Source organism: Corapipo altera, unplaced genomic scaffold, assembly GCF_003945725.1.
Source record: "Corapipo altera isolate COAL_440 unplaced genomic scaffold, ASM394572v1 60972, whole genome shotgun sequence".
Lineage (NCBI taxonomy): Eukaryota > Metazoa > Chordata > Aves > Passeriformes > Pipridae > Corapipo > Corapipo altera.
In genome coordinates, this window is record NW_020885013.1 from 684,938 (window position 1) to 706,575 (window position 21,638).

General features: G+C 40.6%; 1 protein-coding gene across 1 annotated transcript in view; it reads right to left on the reverse strand.

Annotated features, from left to right (window-relative positions):
* Nucleotides 1-18,055, reverse strand: part of LOC113958940 (chromodomain-helicase-DNA-binding protein 1-like) — a 56,076-nt gene extending 38,021 nt beyond the window's left edge. Inside the window, exons 1-7 of the mRNA XM_027667579.1 lie at nucleotides 17,979-18,055; nucleotides 10,603-10,786; nucleotides 8,299-8,400; nucleotides 7,575-7,642; nucleotides 5,194-5,343; nucleotides 4,641-4,894; nucleotides 235-460 (exon numbers count right to left, since the gene is read on the reverse strand). Coding sequence (XP_027523380.1) covers nucleotides 235-460; nucleotides 4,641-4,894; nucleotides 5,194-5,343; nucleotides 7,575-7,642; nucleotides 8,299-8,400; nucleotides 10,603-10,786; nucleotides 17,979-18,055 — 1,061 coding nt within the window. The remainder of the gene's footprint in view (nucleotides 1-234; nucleotides 461-4,640; nucleotides 4,895-5,193; nucleotides 5,344-7,574; nucleotides 7,643-8,298; nucleotides 8,401-10,602; nucleotides 10,787-17,978) is intronic.
* Between the last annotated feature and the right edge of the window lie 3,583 nt (nucleotides 18,056-21,638).

Below are 21,638 nucleotides of genomic sequence, written 5' to 3' on the forward strand. Positions count from 1 at the left end.
CAGACATATTAAAATCTAGGTGCAGAAGCTGCTTCCTTTAAGGCCTGATTTTACAAGATGTGTGAGTATTGTCACTTACTCAAGTAAAGTTGGTGTGCTCAGAATCTTACAGGACCATAAGGTGTTAGGGAAGCTTCAACTTTAAAGCTTTGTCTTCCTGTTGTACAGGCACTTAAAAACATCTATATTGTTACAAAAAATACGCAACATGGAAATAGTTATAAAAATACTCACCAGCGTTTTGTTTCCTGATCCTTTTTCTTATAGTTGTCCAGTTTCTTCATTCCTTTAACATTTTGTTGTTTCAGTGTTTCCTCAGTTTCCCATGTATTATGGATGTGCGACCAGCCTTTCCATTTAATAAGATACTGCATTTCTCCTAGTTCCTTTGACTTTTCAAACCCCGTATTTGGGTCACCATCTGCCTCAACTGCATAGATGGTGGTTGCAGCACCAGTAGCTAATAAAGAAACCACACTATAAGGTTCAATTAAACGTGCACTGCCATAAATTAACTAACAAAAAACACTGCAGAAAGCAATTTGTGATGCTCTTGTATGAGGATGCAACTTGATTAATTATATCTGCAATGCTTATGTCACTCTTCTTATTTGAAGAATTATGATGATTCAAAGATTCAGAAAAGCAACCAAAAAACACTGCATCTAACCTATAGTATCTCATTTCATGAGAATTTTCTTAGCATTCCTAGTTTTTCTAGTGATCCCCAGAGAATGTTCCACTAACACTCCTTGCTATCATCTTTGCTATGTCCTTCTCATCTCTGAGAATATAACAGATATTTGAAATTATGCTTAATCAGCCTTGAGACTTCAATAGCCTACTATTCAATTATTACTATGGATGCCATAAATGTAATTCATGGAATTGAAGAATGGTTGAGATTGGATGGGACTTCTGGAGGTCATCTAGTCCAACCTCTATGCTCAAACAAGGTCACCTAGAGCCAGTTGCCCAAGACCATGTCCAGATGGCTTCTGAATATCCTCAAAGAGGGGAAACTCCACCACCTCTCTGGACAACTCCAACATACAAACTGGTAACAACGAATGACTAGAAGGATGAGGTACTCAACAACTTTTTTGCCTCAGTCAAGGCAGGAACTGAGGAAGCAAAGTCCCCACCACTCTAAGTGAAGATGAGGTTCAAGACCACCTGAGGAATCTGAACATACATAAGTCTATGGGACCTGATGAGATGCATCCCAGAGTCCTGAGGGAATTGGCTGATGTAGTTGCCAAGACCCTCTCAGTGATATTTGTAAAGTCATGGTAATTGGGAGAAGTCACAGGTGACTGGAAAAAAGGAAACATTGTACCCATCTTTATAAAGGGTAGGAAGGAGGTCCCTGAGAACTACTGACCTACCAGTCTCACCTCTACCTGGGAAGATCATGGAACAGATCCTTCTCGAAGCTATGCTAAGGCACATGGAAGACAGGGAGGTGATTCAAGACAGCCAGAACGGCTTCACCAAGGGCAAGTCCTGCCTGACAAACCTAGTGGACTTCTATGATGGAGTGACTCCATCAGTGGACAAGGGAAGGGCTACAGATGTCATCTATCTGGACTTCTGTAAAGCCTTTAACATGGGCCCCCACAATATCCTTCTCTCTAAATTGATGGACTATTTCGTGGATAAAGAATTGGCTCAATGTCCCGATGGAGATCAGTGATGAGTGGTGTCCCTCAGGGGTCCATACTGAGACCAGTCCTGTTTAATAGCTTCATCAACAATATAGACAGAGGGACCAAGTGCACACTCAGCAAGTTTGCAGATGACACCAAGCTGAGTGGTGCAGTTGACACTCCTGAAGGACAGGATGCCATCCAGAAGGACCTGGACAAACTCAAGAAGTGGGCCCATGGGAACCTCATGAGGTTCAAGAAGGCCAAGTGCAAGGTCCCACACCTGGGTTGGGGTAAGCCCTGGTATCAATACAAGTTGGGGGATGAAGGGATCAAGAGCAGCCCTGTGGAGGAGGACTTGGGAGTACTGCTGGATGAAAGGTTGGACATGAGTCAGTCCAAAAAGCCAACTGTATCCTGGGCTGCATCAAAAGAAGTGTGACCAACAGGTCAAGGGAGGTGATTCTGCCCCTCTACTCCATGCTGGTGAGACCCCACCTGGATTAATGCATCCAGCTCTGGAGTTCTCAGTATAAGAAATACATGGATCTGTTGGAGTATGTCCAGAAGAGGGCCATGAAAATTATCAGAGGGTTGGAGCACCTCTCCTATGAGGACAGGTTGAGAGTGTTGGGGTTGTTCAGTGTGGAGAAGACTCCACCTTATTGTGGTCTTTCAATACTTAAAGGGGGTTTATAAAAAAGATGGAGACAAACTTTTTATTAGGGTGTTCTGGTTTTGGTTGGGATAGAATTAATTTTATTCATAGTAACTAGTATAGGACTATGTTTTGGATTTGTACTGGAAAGTGTTGATAATTCAAGGATGTTTTAGTTGTTGTTGAGCAGTGCTGAGTGAAGGCCTTTTCTGCTTCTCACACCACCCCACCAGCAAGTAGGTTGAGGGTTCACAAGAAGTTGGGAGAGGAGGTTTGTCTTCCCAAGCAACCGTTATGCATGATGTGGCCCTGCTGATGTGGCCCTGCTCTCCCAGAGATGACTGAATACCTGCCTGCCAATGGAAAGTAGTGAATGAATTGCTTGTTTTGCTTTGCTTGCGCATGCAGTTTTTGCTTTACCCTATTAAACAGCCTTTATCTCAATCCATGAGTTTTCTCACTTTTTTTACTCTTCTGATACTCCCCCCTATCCCACGGGGGAAAGTGAGTGAGCGGCTGTGTGGGGTTTAGTTGCATAGGCTCTGTTGCTATAGGACAAGGGGTATTGGTTTTAAACTAAAAGAAGGGAGATTTAGGCTAGATATAAGGAAGAAATTTTTTCTGATGAGTGTGGTGAAACACTAATAGGTTGCCCAGAGATGCCCTATTCCTGGAAATATTCAAAATCAGGTTGGATAGGGCTTTGAGCAACCTAATCTAGTTGAAGATGTCACTGCTCATTGCAGGGGGATTGGAGTAGATGACCTTTAAAGGTCCCTTCCAACCCAAACCATTCTATGATTTTGCTTTCCTCCAGTTCTCAGGCAATTCTCCCAGTTGCCACGATCAATCAAAGATTATTGAGACTGGTCTTGCAGGGACATCTGCCAGCTCACTCAGTACTTGTGGGTGCATTCCATCAAGGTCCATGGACTTATGTATGTCCAGTTTGCCTAAGTATTCCCTGACATGATACTCTTCCACCAAGGGTACATATTCCTTGCTCCAGACTTTCCCCTCAATCTCAAAGACCAAGGATTCCTGAAGACTGGTCTTGATAGTAAAGACTGAGGTGAAGAAGGCATTCAGTACCTCAGTCTTTTCCATGTCCTATGTTATCAGGACCCTGCCCCATTCAGCAGTATGCCCATATTTTCCCTAGTCTTCCTTTTGTCACCTATATAGAGGCCTTTCTTGCTGCCCTTTACAACCCTTGCCATATTCAATTCCAAGTGGACTTTGGCTTTCCTAACTGTGTCTCTGCATGCTTGGAGAGAGTCTCTGTATCCAGGTTACCAGTCCCTGCTTCCACCTTCCATATACCTCCTTTTTGGTTTTGAGTTTTGCCAAGAGCTCCTTGTTTATCTATGCAGGCCTAATGGCAATTTTGCCTGACTTCTTGCTCTTTGGGATGGGCTGTTCTTGAACTATTTCTCCCTAAACTCATTTTACTACTACCCCTCCATCTTTGGAATCTTATGTGGGGTAATTTTTAATTAAATAGTCAGTATTATAGCTGAAGCACACTAGCAGCAAGAAACAGGCTCACTTCTGTGAGGGCAGCCAAATAAGGAAGTGGACCTAACCAGATGTGGGGGACAGATATAGCAACAGAGCATGGCAATAGTAAAGGGCATGCAAAATATGAGAAGCATAGTCCAAAAGGTTTTTAACACAGCAGTGACACTGTGCATTAGAGTAAGGGGCTAGAGTAAGAATACACTGGAAAAAAGAAAGCAACACACAAGCAGGACACTGCATCCCATCAGCTGCTGGAAATATGACACTCCTACCATCATTCATAAAATTACTTTTAGAAGTGCACATGTAAGCATGCCACTGAAATTTTATATTCCACCATCCATTGCACTGTATTGGGACTATTTGGAAATGAATAACTGAAATCACAATCTCAATGGTTCAGCCTTCCCAACATCAGCCTTCATCATTCAGGCTACTGGTTAGCTCTTCTATTCATTCCATTTTTTCTTCACCCTCCCGTATACAGTTTATACCTATCAAGTATCAATAAACTGTACAAATAGTGAAGTAACAGTATGTTATGCATTTATGTGATATGGAACTATATTCCACTTCATTTTTTTCTTTTTGCATTACTTAAGAACTTAAGTTACTTATGTTCTTCTATGTTTTATTTTATAAGGTTTACAAAAGAAACATTCTTATGAATATGAAAAACAAAATAAGATTATTTTCCAGTATTTTAAAAGTTCTTTACAAACATCATGGGTTACCTACAGCTGAGAACAATTGCTGTTTACATGGCACCACAATGCAGTGCAGCATCTTAAGAACGCTGATAAAAAAATTACCTCCTTTTCGGCCAATTCGACTATTCATAAACTTCTCTATAGTTTCAAATTCATCTTCTTCAGTCTGTGGGACATCTTCTCCACAAACTTCCAACAAGTCATCAGAATCTGTCTTGGTTTCTTCAGCTTCTTTGTAACTAACATTGACTGTTGCCTGGCGACGAGATACTCTCTTGTCGTAGTCATCATCATCCAATGAATCAAGCTGCCTCTTTTTCTGTCCTGCAATCTTTTTGCTGCTTTTTGGTTCAATTCTTGAAGACAATAAGATACAACACAACAGTGGGGTTTCAACATGGACAACTACAAGCCTTCTGTATTTGTTTCTGAATACATGTATTTCATGACTGCTCAGTTACACCACCTTCAGTTGGAGCAGACAGGAAAGAGGTATTCAACACAAACCACTGGTGTGATAACATCTTTTGTAGATTAAAAAGAGTCTTCAAGTTCTGTAATAAATATTAATGTTTTCATTTGGCTGTACAGCAGTACAGTACTTTATTACGAATTAGAAATAGTACCAGGGTATCTAAAATGCAAGACTTCTTACCTGCTTGGAGGTTTCCGGTTTTTGACCTTGTTTTTTGGTTCATAGTCAGATTCACTATCTTCACAACTGCTTTTCTCTCTATCTTCATCTGATTCAGAATCAGAACTAGTTCCTGACACTGACCCTGACCCAGACATTTGCCAGTCTTCACTGTACATATTGAGAAACAAAATAGTAACTCACATTAGTTTTTGGGGGGGGTTGTTTTTAAATCAAGCATTCACCACAGGCTTACTGCTTTAATTTCAACATTCTTCACAGAAATAAAATTGATATAATATTCATTTCAGCTGGAATGACAGAAAATTATCATGGATGGATAACAGGTAAAAATATCCAGTGGCTTCAAAGGGAATTTAATTAAGTTTTCTGTTATCAAGAGACAGATGTAAAAAAACAAATTAAACTAAAAGTCTGGATTTCTGTATAAATTGCAGCTTTAATAATGGAGTTATTTTGACATGAATAAACCCAACGTCCTTAACAAGACTTTAGCTGGAAAGATACATGTTTACTGGAACTTACCTATGCTCAAGTAATAAACCTCTTCTCTAATAGTTATGTTCCCTGTGCTTCACGTGAATAATTAGCAACTTCAGCACAGGAACAAAAAATAATACAGAATCAGACAGAGAAACACACAGAAAGACTTCAACCATGGCAATCTGAGAGGCACTGGCTCCCAAAAGTCCCCACAAAGCTTCCAAATCAGTGCTTCACACCTATGCAAGATACTATGAGTAAGCCACTTGTGACTCCCAGTGGCCCTATCTCTGTTCTCCTGCTTAGCTGAGATCTACTTTGCAACAGGAAAAATGTACCCACTGATCAACAGTATCTTACCTCAGACTCTGTACAGAGAAATTTAATCTTAGAAGCTTGGGTAGGGGTGGAAGAAAAGTCTGGCATGCATTCTTAAAAGGTTGCTAAATCTTTATACTACCATCTATTACCAGGTTTAGGGATCTTTGACCAAGATGCTCAAACAGTACTAATGTCCTTCAAAAGTGTAATATTACTCAAAGACCTTTTCATTACATTTCAGATCAGGAAACCTAAGAATCAGGGCTTTGACATTTCTTTCAATTAAATATGCAGTGGTCCTAGAAATTATGTTTTCATTGTGGTCAATACATCTGCGTGTCTTAGAAATACTATAGAATGATCTGTCTCCTTAAAAGATATTTTTTCTGTAAGCTGTAAATTAAAAAACACCCAAACAACAACCCCTCCCTCCAATAAAAACAAACAAAAAACCCCCACCCCAAACCAACCAGCTCCGCCACTCCTATGCAAATCCACAACCTGTATTTATTTGGAGATATAGACAACACATAAAACACCATACTCTATAGGGTTTGGATCCTGTACTAAGTATATATATATATATAAATCAGCTCTGCATGTCAGATAACAACTGCAAACATACTTGTTCAAAATAGGTATAAATCAAAATTGAAGCACTGGATACATGAGGTTATTTGGTTACTACTTTCTAAACTATCTTTCCAGTAACAATGTTACTAGGTTTAATCACATTCTTAAGTAATAAAAGACTGTGAATGACAATTCATCACTAAAGAAGTACTATTTTGCATAGCAGGCTTTTTTGCCTCCTCCTCCCCCATCCAATTTCTTGAAGATATTATATTGACAACTTTGAATATTTAGAAGATTCAATTAACTGGAGAAGAGGAATGAGAAAACAATTCAATTTCTATACATTGTTCATTAAAAAAACCAAAGCAACACAACAACAACCAAACAAACCCCACAAAATCACAAACAAAACCACTCCCCCCACACAGGTCACTACCGATGAGAAGGTATAACCTTTTTCACAAACTATTTCATCTACAGTTTAAAACCAGCTCAATTTCAACTTGGCTTTATTGACTAGTCAAGATGATTTATTACTGTCAAACCTGTAATAATTTGGGGACAAAGGTTGCCTAAGTGTTTAAAAATTTGGCATTAACTATGGGATTCCAACTCAAATTTTATCTAAGACAACCTAATTAAGTAATTTCCTATTTCCTCAATAATTTTCAGAGGACCTTCAGCTCAAAAATATGCCACAAATAAGACTACAAAATAAAAAGTGCTGATGAATGCTTTCCAATAACACTGTAGGTAATACAGTCTCTTTTCCTCAGGAATGAATAGTGATATCATAAAATCATAGAATAATTTAGGTTGGAAAAGACCTCTAAGATCATATATGTTCCTTTGAGAGTATTTATTTTAAAATATTTCAAAACGCTAATCAAAATTGAGAAGTGCAAGATTATGTATTTTGAATGCAGAGAAATTAAGTCTGGGTAATTATAGGCATTATGTCACCATAACAGATATTATATTATTTATGAAAAATATCTTACTCTCTATGTTTTTTCTTCTTGGTTTCACTGGAAGAGTCATCTGCAGAGTCTTCACTGTTCGATGAATCCTGCAGATGAAGAAAAGAATATACATGATTCATTGCCACAAAAAGAATGAAGTTTTTTTAGTATTAAAAAGATAATTCAGCTCCCACTTTCAAACTGAAATCATATTCTTCATGTCTTATCCTCTTAACCCCCCTCAGTGTACCCACTGATATCAAATAAGATCAGGATTGCTATTGATTTCATATTTCTCCATCTACAAACATACCATGTCAGCAGAACTCTAGGAAACACTACAAAAAAACTGTCTTAAAATATAACCATTGTGCCTACATATAGTCATAGTTTAGACTGCTGTGAGTTAATAAATGAAGATGAAGGTTCTATCAAAAGCTTAATAAAACCTCTTGCCCTTGGAGAGCTGTCTCACCTTTCATATCCTCTGACATTTAAACACCACTAAGAAAATTTTTAGAATAGCATGTATGTTTCTTCTCTCTCCACTCCTAAACAAAAATTAATAAACAAATCTATGAACCCTCTTAAAATTATTTTCCTAAAACCAAACTCATAGAGATTAAACTTAGATAATTTTTACCCTGAAAAAAAGTCTTCAGGAATAGAGAGAACAGAACTTAGCTCTACGTAATTTTATTCTAACCAATGGAGTAATGAGAAATGCATTTTTACATTTTATTTCCTAACTTATGTTATTCACCTCTTCTGAACCACTGTCTGATGAGGGTGCCTTCTGCTGTTGTTGCTTCTTGAGCACTGTTGATCTCTGCGCAGCAAGGATACTTGGACTGGACTTCCAAAACTGAATTGGAATTCAGATACAAGAGTCATTTAAACCTATTGAAACTTTAAAGTTTACCACATACTTACCTGAACAGCATCACTACTAAGATAAATCTCAATTTTATCATTAATAAAAAACTCACTACAAAATACCACATGCATTAATAATATTGGATAGCATTTTATAGTAAGACTTCTGTAGAAAGGAATGTTATATAAGAATTGTAAGCACAATTTTTACAGTAAATATAACAATAGTTGTGCAGGCCTCTATTATTAAGATAATTTTTTTTTAAGTAAAAATTGATCTAGATAAGTTCTTCCAGGTCACTTTGCTGATATATTTTTGCTTCATATGGAAATACTGAAGTACACACAATCATAGAATATCTCAAATTGGAAGGGACCCATAAGGAGCATTGAGTCTAACTCCCTCCTCCTCGCAGGACTACCTAAAACTAAATCATATGACTAAGAGTGTTGTCCAGATGCTCCTTGAACTCTGACAGATTTGGTGCCATGACCACTTCCTCAGGTAGTCTGTTCCAGTGACCAGCCACCATCTCAAAGAAGAACCTTTTCCTAATGTCCAGTCTGAAGTTCCCCTGATGCAGCTTCATTCCATTTTCTTGGCCTATCACTGAGAGGGAGGAGATCAGCACCTCCCCCTCCACTACCCCTCTTGAGGAAGTTATAGACTGACATGAGGTCACCCCTCATCCTTCATTTCTCCAAGCCGAACAAGTCAAGTGATCTCAGCCACTCTTTGTAAGTCTTGCCCTCAAGACCTTTCACCATCTTGTTCACAGTCCTTTGGACACTCGGTTGGAGCATGGTGCTAATAACATCAAGGTTGCAGGTTCAATCCCCATACGGGCCATTCACTTAAGAGTTGGACTTGATGGTCCTTGTGGGTCCCTTTTAACTCGGAATATTCTGTGATTCTAATAGTTTGATATCCTTTATATACCGTGGCACCCAAAACTGCACATAGTACTCGAGGTGGGGTTGCACCAGTGCAGTGTAGAGTGGGACAATCATCTCCCTTGACTGACTGGCGATGCTGTGCTTGATGAGCCCTTTAGGCTGCAAGGGCACACTGTTGACTCATATTCAACCTGCCATAAACCCAAACCCCCAGATCTCTTTCCGCAGTGCTTGTCCCTCAATTTGTATGTATACCCAGAATTACTTCATCCCAGGTGCAGAATCTGGCATTTGGTCTTGTTAAATTTCATACAGTTGGTGATTGCCCAGTTTTCTAGTCTATCCAGATCTCTCTGTAAGGCCTCTCTACCCTCGAGGGAGTCAACAGCTCCTCCTCATTTAGTATTGTTGGTAAACTTAATATACATTCAATTCCTGTGCCCAGATCATTTATAAAAACATTGAAGAGAAATGGGTCTAATATTAAGCCCTGGAGAACTCTACTAATGACTGGTCACCAGTCTGATGTAACCCCATTTACTACAACTCTTTGAGTCGGACCCATCAGTCAATTATTCACCCATCATTTTATGGACTTGTCTAGCTGTATGCTGGACATTTTGTCCAGAAGGATACTGTAAGAGACAATATCAAAAGCACGAACATGAACAACAACAAAAACAAACAAACAAAACCAAACAAAAACCACAAGAAAAAGTATCCTTAACAGCCTTTGAATCTTACAGTAGAAAAGATTTTATTACCCTTCATGTATATCATATCATCCAAATTAAGGACATATTACATAGAGAAACAGAGGAAAGCTCAGGTAACTTTCATCCATTGCATTGAAGAGATTTCTAGACACTACTTTTTTTTTTTTCTACATTTGGCAGACTTTTCTCCCATACAGAAGACAAGACGTACCTAAGCCTGAAATTGTTGTACAATAATTTATTGATATGAAGAAGATAAGTATTAGAGAGACAACTTGAAAAAATTTAGAAATAGTAACATTATGTGTGGTTTTGTCTTAAAAAATATGCAATAAGTTAATAGGTGCTTCTGCATGATAAAATTTAGGTAATTATCTAATTGTAGGTATTTCAGGGATGAGAACTTAGCAGCCCTGTTTGTTATGAGAGCTAAGTATGTGACCTCATTAACTCAATCAACTCAACATTTTAAGTAAAAATTATGGGGGTTTTGTTTGTTTAACTCAAAATTGTTCTTGTAACTATTCTGTACAGAATGTTTTTTTCCCCACAAAGGGTTAATTTATGTTCTGTTTTACCTCAGATCCATCAACTTTTGGTGGTGGTTTAGCTTGAACTTGTTTCTTCTCTCTAGATGTGTCAGACTCTGAACCAGATTCAGAGTCACTGCTACCTGATTGACTGCTACTTCCATCACTACTGCTTCCAGAACTTGAACCAGATGCAGAAGCTGATGCTGACCCAGAATCATTATCCGACTGGCTGCAATTAGAAGTTAACAGGATATTATACAATGGTTAATTAAATAGGATTAAAAAACAGGTCACTTTAAAAAACCTTTAGCTTCACCTATAAATCAATTGTTAGCTTAGCCCAGACATACAGATAGCATACAAATGAATGCACTGGATTAAATAAATCAGGAATGAAAATTCAGAGTTTAATCAGATACTTTTCACTAAACCTTAAAAGAAGCAGGGGGTGTGGGGGTGGAAAGAGGAAGTGGCAGGGGAGGGAGGGAAGGGAGAGAAGAAAGAAGGAAGAACATTTATCATTAATTTAGGAGTCAAACAAAACTATTTTTCACCCACCAAAATCTTTACTTAACTCTATCAAACCCCACATATTTTTGTGTATACACACACACAATTGCTTTAAGTCTTTTTAGACTGTGTCATCCCCCCAATTTTTTATTTTGAGCATGCATTTCTTCAAAGCAAATATAAATTCTGTTTTGTTCCCCTAATTTTATTTTTTTCATTAAAAGAATAGGGGGGGAAAGTATCTTTAAGGAAGCACTTGCAAGTTACATTTCATGTTGTGATTTGGACCATCTTTATACAAAATATGACCAAATAGTTGATTAAATAAAGTGTTTTTAGAAGTAACTGGAAAACCAGAGGTGTGTTGTCACACATAATATAAATCCATGCAGACCATCTTATACTGTTAAAATAACAGCAGTAAAATTCCCCACACAGACAAACTCTTGAGCCACTGGATTATTCCACGTGTGCATCCATTTCACACTAGATTTAACATATTCAAATAAAATATTTAAACATTTATTTCATTACTATTCAAAAACATATAAACATTTGGTTTTCTAAAATAATTTTACAAAGGAACCAAGTTAAAACTTTAATCAAATTCCTCATTAGGTTAAATACTACCATACTTTTAAGATATCATGGGGGAAAACATTGGAATTACACTACCACACAAACAAAATTATTTCAAATTATGTACACTTGGGTTGCAAGTCTTTAAAAAGAAACAACCCCTCATTAAAGATGATAACAAAATTCAAAACAATAAAAACCCAAAAGCTAACATCAAAGTCTAAGCCTATCACTGACAGCACAATTCATCTGGCTGTCAACCAGCAAGAGTGTGTGTGGGGGGAGGAGGGGGTAGGTTGATCATCTTCTGCACTAGAACACACTTAATTGACAACATTTAAAGCCACAAAACAGAACCACTACTCTCCCTGTTACTAACACCAATTAAATTGTACTAGTGAGGGAAAAAAATTAATTAAGCTATTCACAAGCTGATTCCTGTAGACAGCACCTCAACCAACCATTTGCATCCGTTGACTTTGAAAGAAAGAAACAAACCAGGATAAAGCTTCCTTATTTTGAAGTGGGGGGATATGAAGAAATACAACTGCTGTGTTTACTTAGACTTGCTGGAGAGCAACAAAGCTGCTTCCCATTCCTGTCATCAAGGGCCTACTTCAGGCATGATGCTATAATGCTAACATATTAACCTGATGTGAAAAAGGAATCCACTGTAGAATATGACTGAAGTTTAAACCATTTACTAAAAATTAAAGGCAACTTCCACTATGTTTCACTAAAGATATTTTAAATACAATAGTATTATCATACACAACTCTCACCTTACCTTTAGTGTTGGGTAAATTAGAGCATTATAAAACAATAGCATTTCTCAGCATACCACAGTGCCATAAGTAAATGTCACAGGAACTGTGGAAGATGGTATATGAAAAGAAAAAAATTCAGCAAGAAGAAACCTTGAGACACAAGAAAATACCTACCAGACAAGTCTCTGTGACAAAATGCCACAAAAAATGCCTAAATCCTACGCTTAAATAAATAAGCAAAAACCACCTCCAAAACTCAACTTTTCCAAACATCAGAGAGAAAATCGATATGTTTATTTCTACCACTGAGATCACTGTAGTCTAAGAGCCAGAAGAGAACGAGTTTATTCCAAGGCAAATCACTAGCTGTCACATATTTCCAGGTGAAGACTATGTCCCTGTTTTTCCTGTACTTTGGTCAAACCTTACCAAAAAATATTTATTTTACTTTTAAAACATTTCTTCTTTCATAAAGTGTAAAACTGATATGTCATAATTTCAAACTGTCATTCGACTGACTTTTATTTTTTAAATAAGAACTTAATACTAGCATCCTTCAAATTCAATTTTACACTAACATAGGTGTCACGAACAAGGAATTCAATTTAGCCATTCCCTCTATCAAACTCACTGCCCCTGCTCTCTCATAGAAATATTTTTTTTCTTAAACCTAGGGGAAAATATATATATATTTATCTACACACACATAGATATGCATAAAAATAAAATGGAAAAATACAAACAGGGTATGCAAACAGGGATTGAGAAGGTGCAGCAGTTTGCACAGAGTGTGTGTGAGAAGGGCCGTGCACACTGCTTGTAGACCCAGAGCCCAGGGAAGTGTTGTAGATCTCTGCCATAATGGTGAGCACTTGCCCCAGAGTTAAAACCAGTGTTTCTACAGAGCCCCCGAGATGTCTAGTGCTTCCACCCAGACAGAACTGGTAAGGAAGGAGACATCAGTACAGATGGTAGGTTGCAACAAGTGCCCAGGCCCTTATCCTAGAGAAAAGGTAAGAACCTGCAAAAGATGCTCACAGGTCGATGATCTCTTGCATCAGGTGACCGAGTTGCGGAAACAGCTAAAAGGCTGAGCAGTATTAGGGGGGGCAAGACAGAGATAGATAAGTGGTTTCAAAACCATGGTCCTGTGGTGGACACCACAGAGAATGAGGCACCTTAGACCTTGGTGACTGTTGAGGAATACATTTGGTGCAGGTAGCTCGAGGTGCAGCGGCACTGTGAGCTGCAGGTTGAGCTCTGGGTGGCTGGAGCCTGAGGCAAGAAGCTGTGAACTGGCACCAACCCTTTGCACAACAAAAAGCACAGGGACCTGGTGCGAAGCCAGGTGACTGGACACTGAGAGACACAGCAGAAGCCAAGGACCCCAGATTTTCCTGTGAGGATATAAAAGTCCAGGGGGGTCCTCTGTTTGAGGTCCTTCCTCAGAAGCACCCAGTTTGAGCTGTTACTTTGTTATTTAGCTATTGCACCAAGATTAAACTATTTGAACCATCAGGATGTCTGAGACTCTACTATGGGAAACCTGGGGTCAAGCTGGTAAGGAAACCTGGTCTGTGTGAGTGTGGTGTGTGTAGAGAGTCAAGTGGGACACCTGTCAGCTCACTGGAGCTGCCCAGTGAGAAGGGGCTTTGGTCCTAGCACAGGTGGTGCAGGTGTGACTGCCAGAGTGGCTCTTGGATGGTCAGACAGGGAAGTTTCTTTAAGTGACCCACAAAAGTAGGACTGCTTCAGTCCTCACCCTCTGGCATTACAAGCAAAACCAAATATGAAGCTTTAACAGCTGTAGACACCCACAAGCAAGGTCCGCAAGGAGAAAGTGTAACAGGAGTACACACTGGATATCACAAAAAAAAAAAAAAAGACAAGTACTCATAGCAGGTGTAAAGAAAGGATATTTATTAGTTGCCTAGCATAACTTAGCATTAGTATCTAGGTGTGTTGAAGCCTTGGGCTGCAAGCTGTGAATTTTCACCTAGATATGTTGAACTTTTACCTAGTTAAATAAAAGGAGGCCCCAGAGCTGGTTCTAGTCAGCAGAAGCTGGAACCTTAGAGATAAGAAACAGACAGCCTTGAGACAATGAAGGGACCCAGTGAGGAATGGGAAGACCCCAGACCTTAATATTACTACTGGTCAGAACTGTCATGAGAGGGGTGAGGAATTAAGATCATAAAGGTATAATTGCCCAGGGTTTTCTTTGTTCAGGGTTCCTCTGTGGAGGCACCCAACTCGAGCTGTTTCTACCACTGTACCACGCAAATAAATTACCTTATTGGGCTTAAAACCTGAAACTCTGCTACAGTACACCTAGGGTGGAGAAACTTCTTTAACAGTGGGTGACTCTCTGTTAAGGGGCAATGAGGCATCCATCTGCTAACCTGACAGAGAGTCATGAGAGGTATGCAGCATTCCGGGAGCTACGGTGTCAGTTGTTGCCGAGAGGGTGCAACAAATTGTCAGGAGCACAGACTACTAACCTTTGCTACTGTCAGGGGCAAAGGTTTTTGGAAAAGTTGCAAGGAGGGAAAAGTGAGCATTTGCTCAAGGAAACCTTGGCTGCCAGGGAAGACCTAGCATGGGAAAGAGTTCTTTCTCACACATGGTGCTGTGTATGTTCTCTCTGTCTGTAGAGAAGTAACTCCCCTGCTACAAGAAGAGATAAGATTCTCACAGACATGCCTATGGGCCCCTGCTGGAAGACAGGCAGGCCGTAAAGCACAGGGGAGAATACAGCCTTAAAGCTATGTGCATGTGAAAGGTGTTGATATAAAAGCATCAAACTGTGTTTCCTGTTGTAAGGGTAGATGGCCTTCCAGGATGCCATTGGCCTTCTTGGCCACCCAGGTACACTGTTGGTTCATGTTCAGCTTCCTGTCAATCAGAACCCCCAGGTCCCTTTCTGCCTGTCTGCTGTCCAGCCACTCTGTCCCCAGCCTGTAGTGCTGCATGGGGTTATTGTGGCCAAAGTACAGGACCCAGTACTTGGTCTTGTTGAACCTCGTACCACTGGTTTCGGCCCATCGATCCAGCCTGGTCAGGTCCCTCTGAAGAGCCCTCCTACCCTCCAGTAGATCAACACTCCCCCCCAACTTGGTGTCTTCTGCAAATTTGCTAATGGTGCACTCAATCCCCTCATCCAAATCATCAGTAAAGATAGTAAACAGGACTGGGTCCACTACTGATCCCTGGGGGACATCACTAGTGACTGGCCACCAACTGGATGCAGCATCGTTCACCACCATTCTCTGGGCCCAACCATCCAGCCAGTTCTTAACCCAGTGAAGAGTGCACCTGTCTAAGCCGTGGGCCAACAGCTTTTCCAGGAGTATGCTATGGGAGATGGTGTCAAAGGCTTTGCTGAAGTCCAGATAGACCACATCCACAGCCTTCCTTCCCCTCATCCACCAGGCAGGTCACCTGGTCATAAAGAGATCAGGTTGGTCAGGCAGGACCTGACCTTCCTAAACCCATGCTGGCTGGGTCTGATCCCCCATGTGTCCTATAGGTGGTGTGTGATCGCACTCAAGATTATCCGCTCCATAACCTTGCCAGGCACTGAGGTCAGGTTGACAGGCCTGTAGTTTCCCAGATCTTCCTTCTGGCCCTTCTTGTGGATGGGCATCACACTGGCCAACATCCAGTCATCTGAGACCTCCCCAGTGAGGCAGGACTGTTGATAAATGATGGAGAGTGGCTTGGCAAGCTCTTCTGCCAGCTCCCTCATCGCCCTAGGATGGATCCCATCTGGTCCCATAGACTTGAGAGGATCCAAGTGGCTCAGCATGTCACTAATTGCTTCCTCCTGGATTACAGTGGGGCTATTCAGCTCCCCGTCCCTGTCTACTAGCTCAGGAGGCCACTTGTCCTGAGGACAATCTGTCATCTTGTTGAAAACTGAGGCAAAGAAGGTGTTAAGTACCTCAGCCTTTTCCTCATCTTTGGTAACTATGTTCGCCCTGATGCCTTAAGGTCCATCTAGTTTTTTGATTTTTCTAATTTTTATAAGTAGTTATATAGTAGAAGTAGATTTAGAAGCAGCAGTACTTATTCCCTTACCCTTAGCACAGAAACTACACACATTCCCCAACCCTATTACCCCATTCCATGCTCCCCATATCAATTCTACCCCTGGATTCTATTAGAACATGTTTAGTCTCACTAGGACTGTTCTGTTTAGAGAATGCATGTACCTTGGCCGAAACCGCAAAAGTACAGTCAAGAACTGGGTGAATATATGCCCCCTGTACCCCGAAGAAGATGAAGATTGATGAAAAAAGGGTCTTGAAAAGCCCCCAGTCCCAATTCCCCAGGGGCGGGACGGGGGTGGATCAGGGCAAAAGCCAGAGGTTGGGAAATCCTGGGATTGGACAAGCAGTATTATAAATTGTAACATCTGTACAGAGGGATTTGCGTGCGCGTCTTGTAATCTTATGCCTAGGCACAAATGAAAACCCTTTCCTTATCTCACCTTCGAAACTAAATTGTCTTGGAGTTTTTTTCTCCCTGAATTTTCTTTTAGGCATCAGCCCCCTCCCACCCCCGTGTCCAACAAGGAATGGAAGTTTTCCTTGCCCCTCCTTTTGTTATTAATGTATTTATAAAACCACTTTTTTTTATCCTTACCAGAAGTGGCCAGATTAAGTTCAAATTGTGCTTTTGCCTCTCTAATTTTCTTTCTTCATGACCTAACTACATTCTTAAACACTTCATGAGTTGCCTGCCCTTTTGTCCAAAGGTGAATAACTCTCTTTTTTTTCCTAAGTTCCTGCAAAAGCTCCCTGTTCAGCCAGGCTGGTCATCTTCCTCGCCGGCTCACTTTTCAGCACATAGGGACATCCTGTTCCTGTGCCTTCAAGATTTCTTTCTTGAAATATGTCCATCCTTCCTGGACCCCTTTGTTTTTAAGGGCTGTTTCCCAAGGTACTCTCCCAATCAGTATCCTGAATAGGCTGAAGTCTGCCCTCCTGAAGTCCAGGGTAGAGGTTTTGTTGATACCCCTCCTTGCTTCACCGAGTATTGAGAACTCCATCATTTCATGGTCACTGTACCCCAGATGGCCTCCGACCACATCTCCCACCAGCCCTTCTCTGTAACCAGCAGGTCTAGTGCGGCCCCACCCCTGGTAGGCTCGCTCACCAGCTGAGACAAGAAGCTATCCTCCATACACTCCAAGAACCTCCTAGACTGCCTCTTCTCTGCTGTGTTGAGTTCCCAGCAGACATCTGGCAGGTTAAAGTCACCCACAGGAACAAGGGTTGGCGATTTTGAATCATCCTCCAGCTGCTTATAGAATAATTCATCCACCTCTTCATCCTGGTTGGGTGGTCTATAACAGACTCCCACCAGGATGTCAGCCTTGTTGGTCTTCCCCCGATTCTTACCCATAGGCACTCAACCTTATTGTCACTAACCTCAAGTTCTACAGAGTCAAGAGACCCTCTAATATACAGAGTCACCCCTTCACCTCTCCTACTTCGCCTATCCCTTCTGAAGAGCGTGTAGCCATCCATTGTGGCACTCCAGTCATGTGAGTCATCCCACTAGGTTTCCAAGATGGTGATTACATCATAGCTTTCCTGCTGCATGATGGCTTCCGGTTCCTCTTGTTTGTTATCCATATTGCATACATTAGTGTACATGCACTTCAGCTGGGCTGCTGATTTCATCCCTAACTCTGGCTTACCACCCTTAGGCTCATCTCTGAAGAGCCTGGTTTCATCCCCTTGAAGTTCAACGAAGACAAATGTAAACTCTTGCACCTGGGAAAACATAATCCAGGAGCACAGCACAGGCTGGGATCTACCTGGCTGGGGAGCAGTTCTGTGGAAAGGGACCTGGGGGTCCTGGTGGACAATGAGTTTAATATGAATGAACAGTGAGCTGCTGTGACAGAGCCAACAGGATGCTGGGTTGCATCAACAAGAGCATCACCATTAGAGATAAAGAAGTCATTATTCCACTCTACTCAGCACCTTGTCAGGCCACACCTGGAATACTGTGTAAAGTTTTGGTCCTTGCTATACGAAAAAGATGTGGATAGGCTGGAGAGGGTCTAGAGAAGGGCCACAAAGATCATCAAAGAAACTGTGAAGCCTGCCATATGAGGAAAGGCTGAGAGAACTTAGCTTTGAGAAAAGAAGGCTTAGAGGGAGACCTTATCACCAGTATTTAAAGGGTGGTGACAAAGAAAATAGAGACTCCTTTTTTACATGGAAAAGAGGAGGGGGGGTAATGGGTACAAGTTACTCCTGGGGAGATTCTGATTGGATACAAGAAAATTTTTCACAATGAAAACAATCAGCTATACCATGTCAATTCACCATCAGAGAGCATCTCTTTCTAGTACTTTGCTTATGTAGATGTAACTTAACTGGGATATATGTGTGCTTGGCTTTTTATTTTTGTTTCACTTGTCTAGTGCTGACCTAGTAAAAATTTAACATAGTCATTACTTCTTAGTATCACCTAAGCAGGGCCCAGATTCACTCTGTCTCAGGACTTAATTGTAGCCAATTTTTTTTGCTGCAGTGTTTTAGCTAATGTATTCATGAAAGAAAAACAGAATTCTCCTCCCCCAGCCTCCCCATATTTTACTAAAAACACAAAATTACTGGCACGCTAAGGGGTAAAAAACAGTAATGGAGAGCAGCTTTCTTTACTCCCTAACACAGATACATTAAGCAACCCTTAGTTATTAAAAATGAATATAAATCTCTATTCCCTGTCAGGAGATTACTTATGACCCTCTATTGCATGAGCAGTAATTCAGATTAAACCCCAGTAATTCAGATGCTAACCCTAGGAGGAAGGAAGAAGTTATTTAAGAAAAGGTACACAGTTACACACATGTATGTGTTAAAAAAATCCCCCTTACATCTATCATCTTCTTACAAATAGGGGGGGAACTAAAGAAGAAGCAATTTCAAAATTTCACTTTAAATGCTACTACATTAATTTTGAATTTCCACAATTTTCAAACAATTCGAAAAATGGTACAAAGCAGCATTATGAGCTATCACATCTGAAGCCAAGCACCTGGAAAACAGTCTTGGTCCTCAAACAATATATTTGCCTGCTGGTGAGTGATGATTCACAAGAACAGCTTATTTTGACATTGGTATTAATGCCCTCTCCAACCTTCCTCCAACACACCACCCCCCTTAGTAGTGTCAGTGCAGTCTGTAGAAGAAATAGACGCAGCTTTTAAAAAACATCCTACCAACTTACAGACCCCACAAAAGTGGGCACAATTGAACAGGTCAATATTTCTTAAGACTGCTGTCCTGAAACAAAGTATAAACCAGTTCAAAACAATACAGAATTTAGGAAAAATAAATTTAAAATGTAAAGGGTTTTTCCTTTGGTAGTTTTTTTTTTCAATTTTAGTACATGCATAAACATTCCACATTGCATCATGACAGATTTCAGCTGCTTTTCTAAGTGTTTAAAATGCTACGCAGTCTAATACTTTTTCACCTTTCTTTAAGGAAAATTATTGACGTTGCAAAAAAACTCAACCCAAACCTAAAAAACTACTACTAGAACTCCTTACACTGCAACATTTGTCAGCATCACTCTAAGTTCAGAGAACTTGTTTGCCATAGCTTTAAAAATCTAATTTTTGAGTTTTCAAAGTTTGTAGGAAAAAACATACAAGATATATGTTTCATACACATTTCTAGCAGCTCAGATGACATTTTCTTGATCCGCTAAAAGCTATTATAGGGCAAAGTCAATCATAATCAGCTTGAGAAAAGTTCACATTCTTTTGAGAACTTGAAAGACAAGCAATCTCTTACTCCAACAACTTCTATCAACAGCATGCCAGAAGTGGTTTATTCTTTCTTGAGGTTGAAAAAGAAAAGATATACAGTTTAAGACATCATGTACATTTTCTAGAAATAATCACTGCAAGTTATCATTGCTAACCAAGCTGCAAGACAAAGCATTTCAGGCTATACCAAAATTTGACTTTTAAAACAGTTGTTCCATTCATCATGGCTAGGCTTCGCGAATGAAGATTTGGGAAGGGCTCTACCCACATTTGTTACAAGCACGCTGGTGGCTAAAAAGGCCAATATGAGATAGACACGTCCAATTGCAAAAGGCACAGCAGAAGGACTCCTTAGGTGGTATATTCTGCAAGACACGATTCTTTCTGCGTTGTCTTTTCTCCTCAAGAGTGATCCTGCATGTGTTCTCAAAGGAAGCAGCAGTGTTATAGATAAGTGTGTTTCCAGGCCTCCCAATTGGAGGCCAGAGTAGACCAGTTATGTTGATCAATATGGCCAAGGCTGAGATGCTGTTTCAGGGAGTCCTTGTATCTTCTCTTTGGGGCGCCTCTCTTGCGGCAGCCAGTGGCAAGTTCACCATAAAGCAAGATCTTAGGGAGGTGGTGGTCCTTCATCCTTGAGACGTGTCCTGCCCAACGCAGCTGTGTTCTCAGCAACATGACCTCGATACTTGTGACTGCTGCTTGCTCTAGAACAGACATATTAGTCACATAATATGACCAGCAGATGTTTAGGATTGTACGGAGACAGCGTTGATGGAAGCGTTCTAAGAGTCGCAGGTGGTGACGGTAGATGACCCATGATTCGGATCGATATAAAAGAGTAGACAGCACAATGGCTTTGTAAACACTGATCTTTGTACTTTTCTTCAAGTGTTTATTTCGCCAAACTCTTTTATGAAGCTTTCAGAAGGCACAACATGCCTTTGCTAACCTGCTGTCTATCTCTCCGTCAATCTTACCATCCGAGGAGATGAGGCTACCTAGGTAATTAAACTGCTGGACTGATTTGAGCTCTGATTCGCCAATGGCGATATGGGGATGACGGAAGACTTCCTGAGGTGCAGGTTGATAACTTCTGTCTTCTTTAAGCTGACTTCCAGCCCAAAAAGCTCAGCAGCCTCAGCAAAGCAGGATGTTAAACGCTGCAGAGCTACTTCTGTGTGGGCGATAAGGGCAGCATCATCAGGATAAAGCAGCTCCTGGACAAGGTGATTTAAGGTCTTAGTGTGGGCCTTCAGTCGCCTTAGGTTGAATAGGCTTCCATCAGTACGATATCAAATGTAGATACCATCCTGATCATCGAGGTCTGCCGTGGCCCTTTGGAGCATCATGCTGAAGAAGATTGTGAATAGGGTTGGTGCAAGAACGCAGCCTTGTTTCACACCACTGGTTATTAGAAAGAGCTC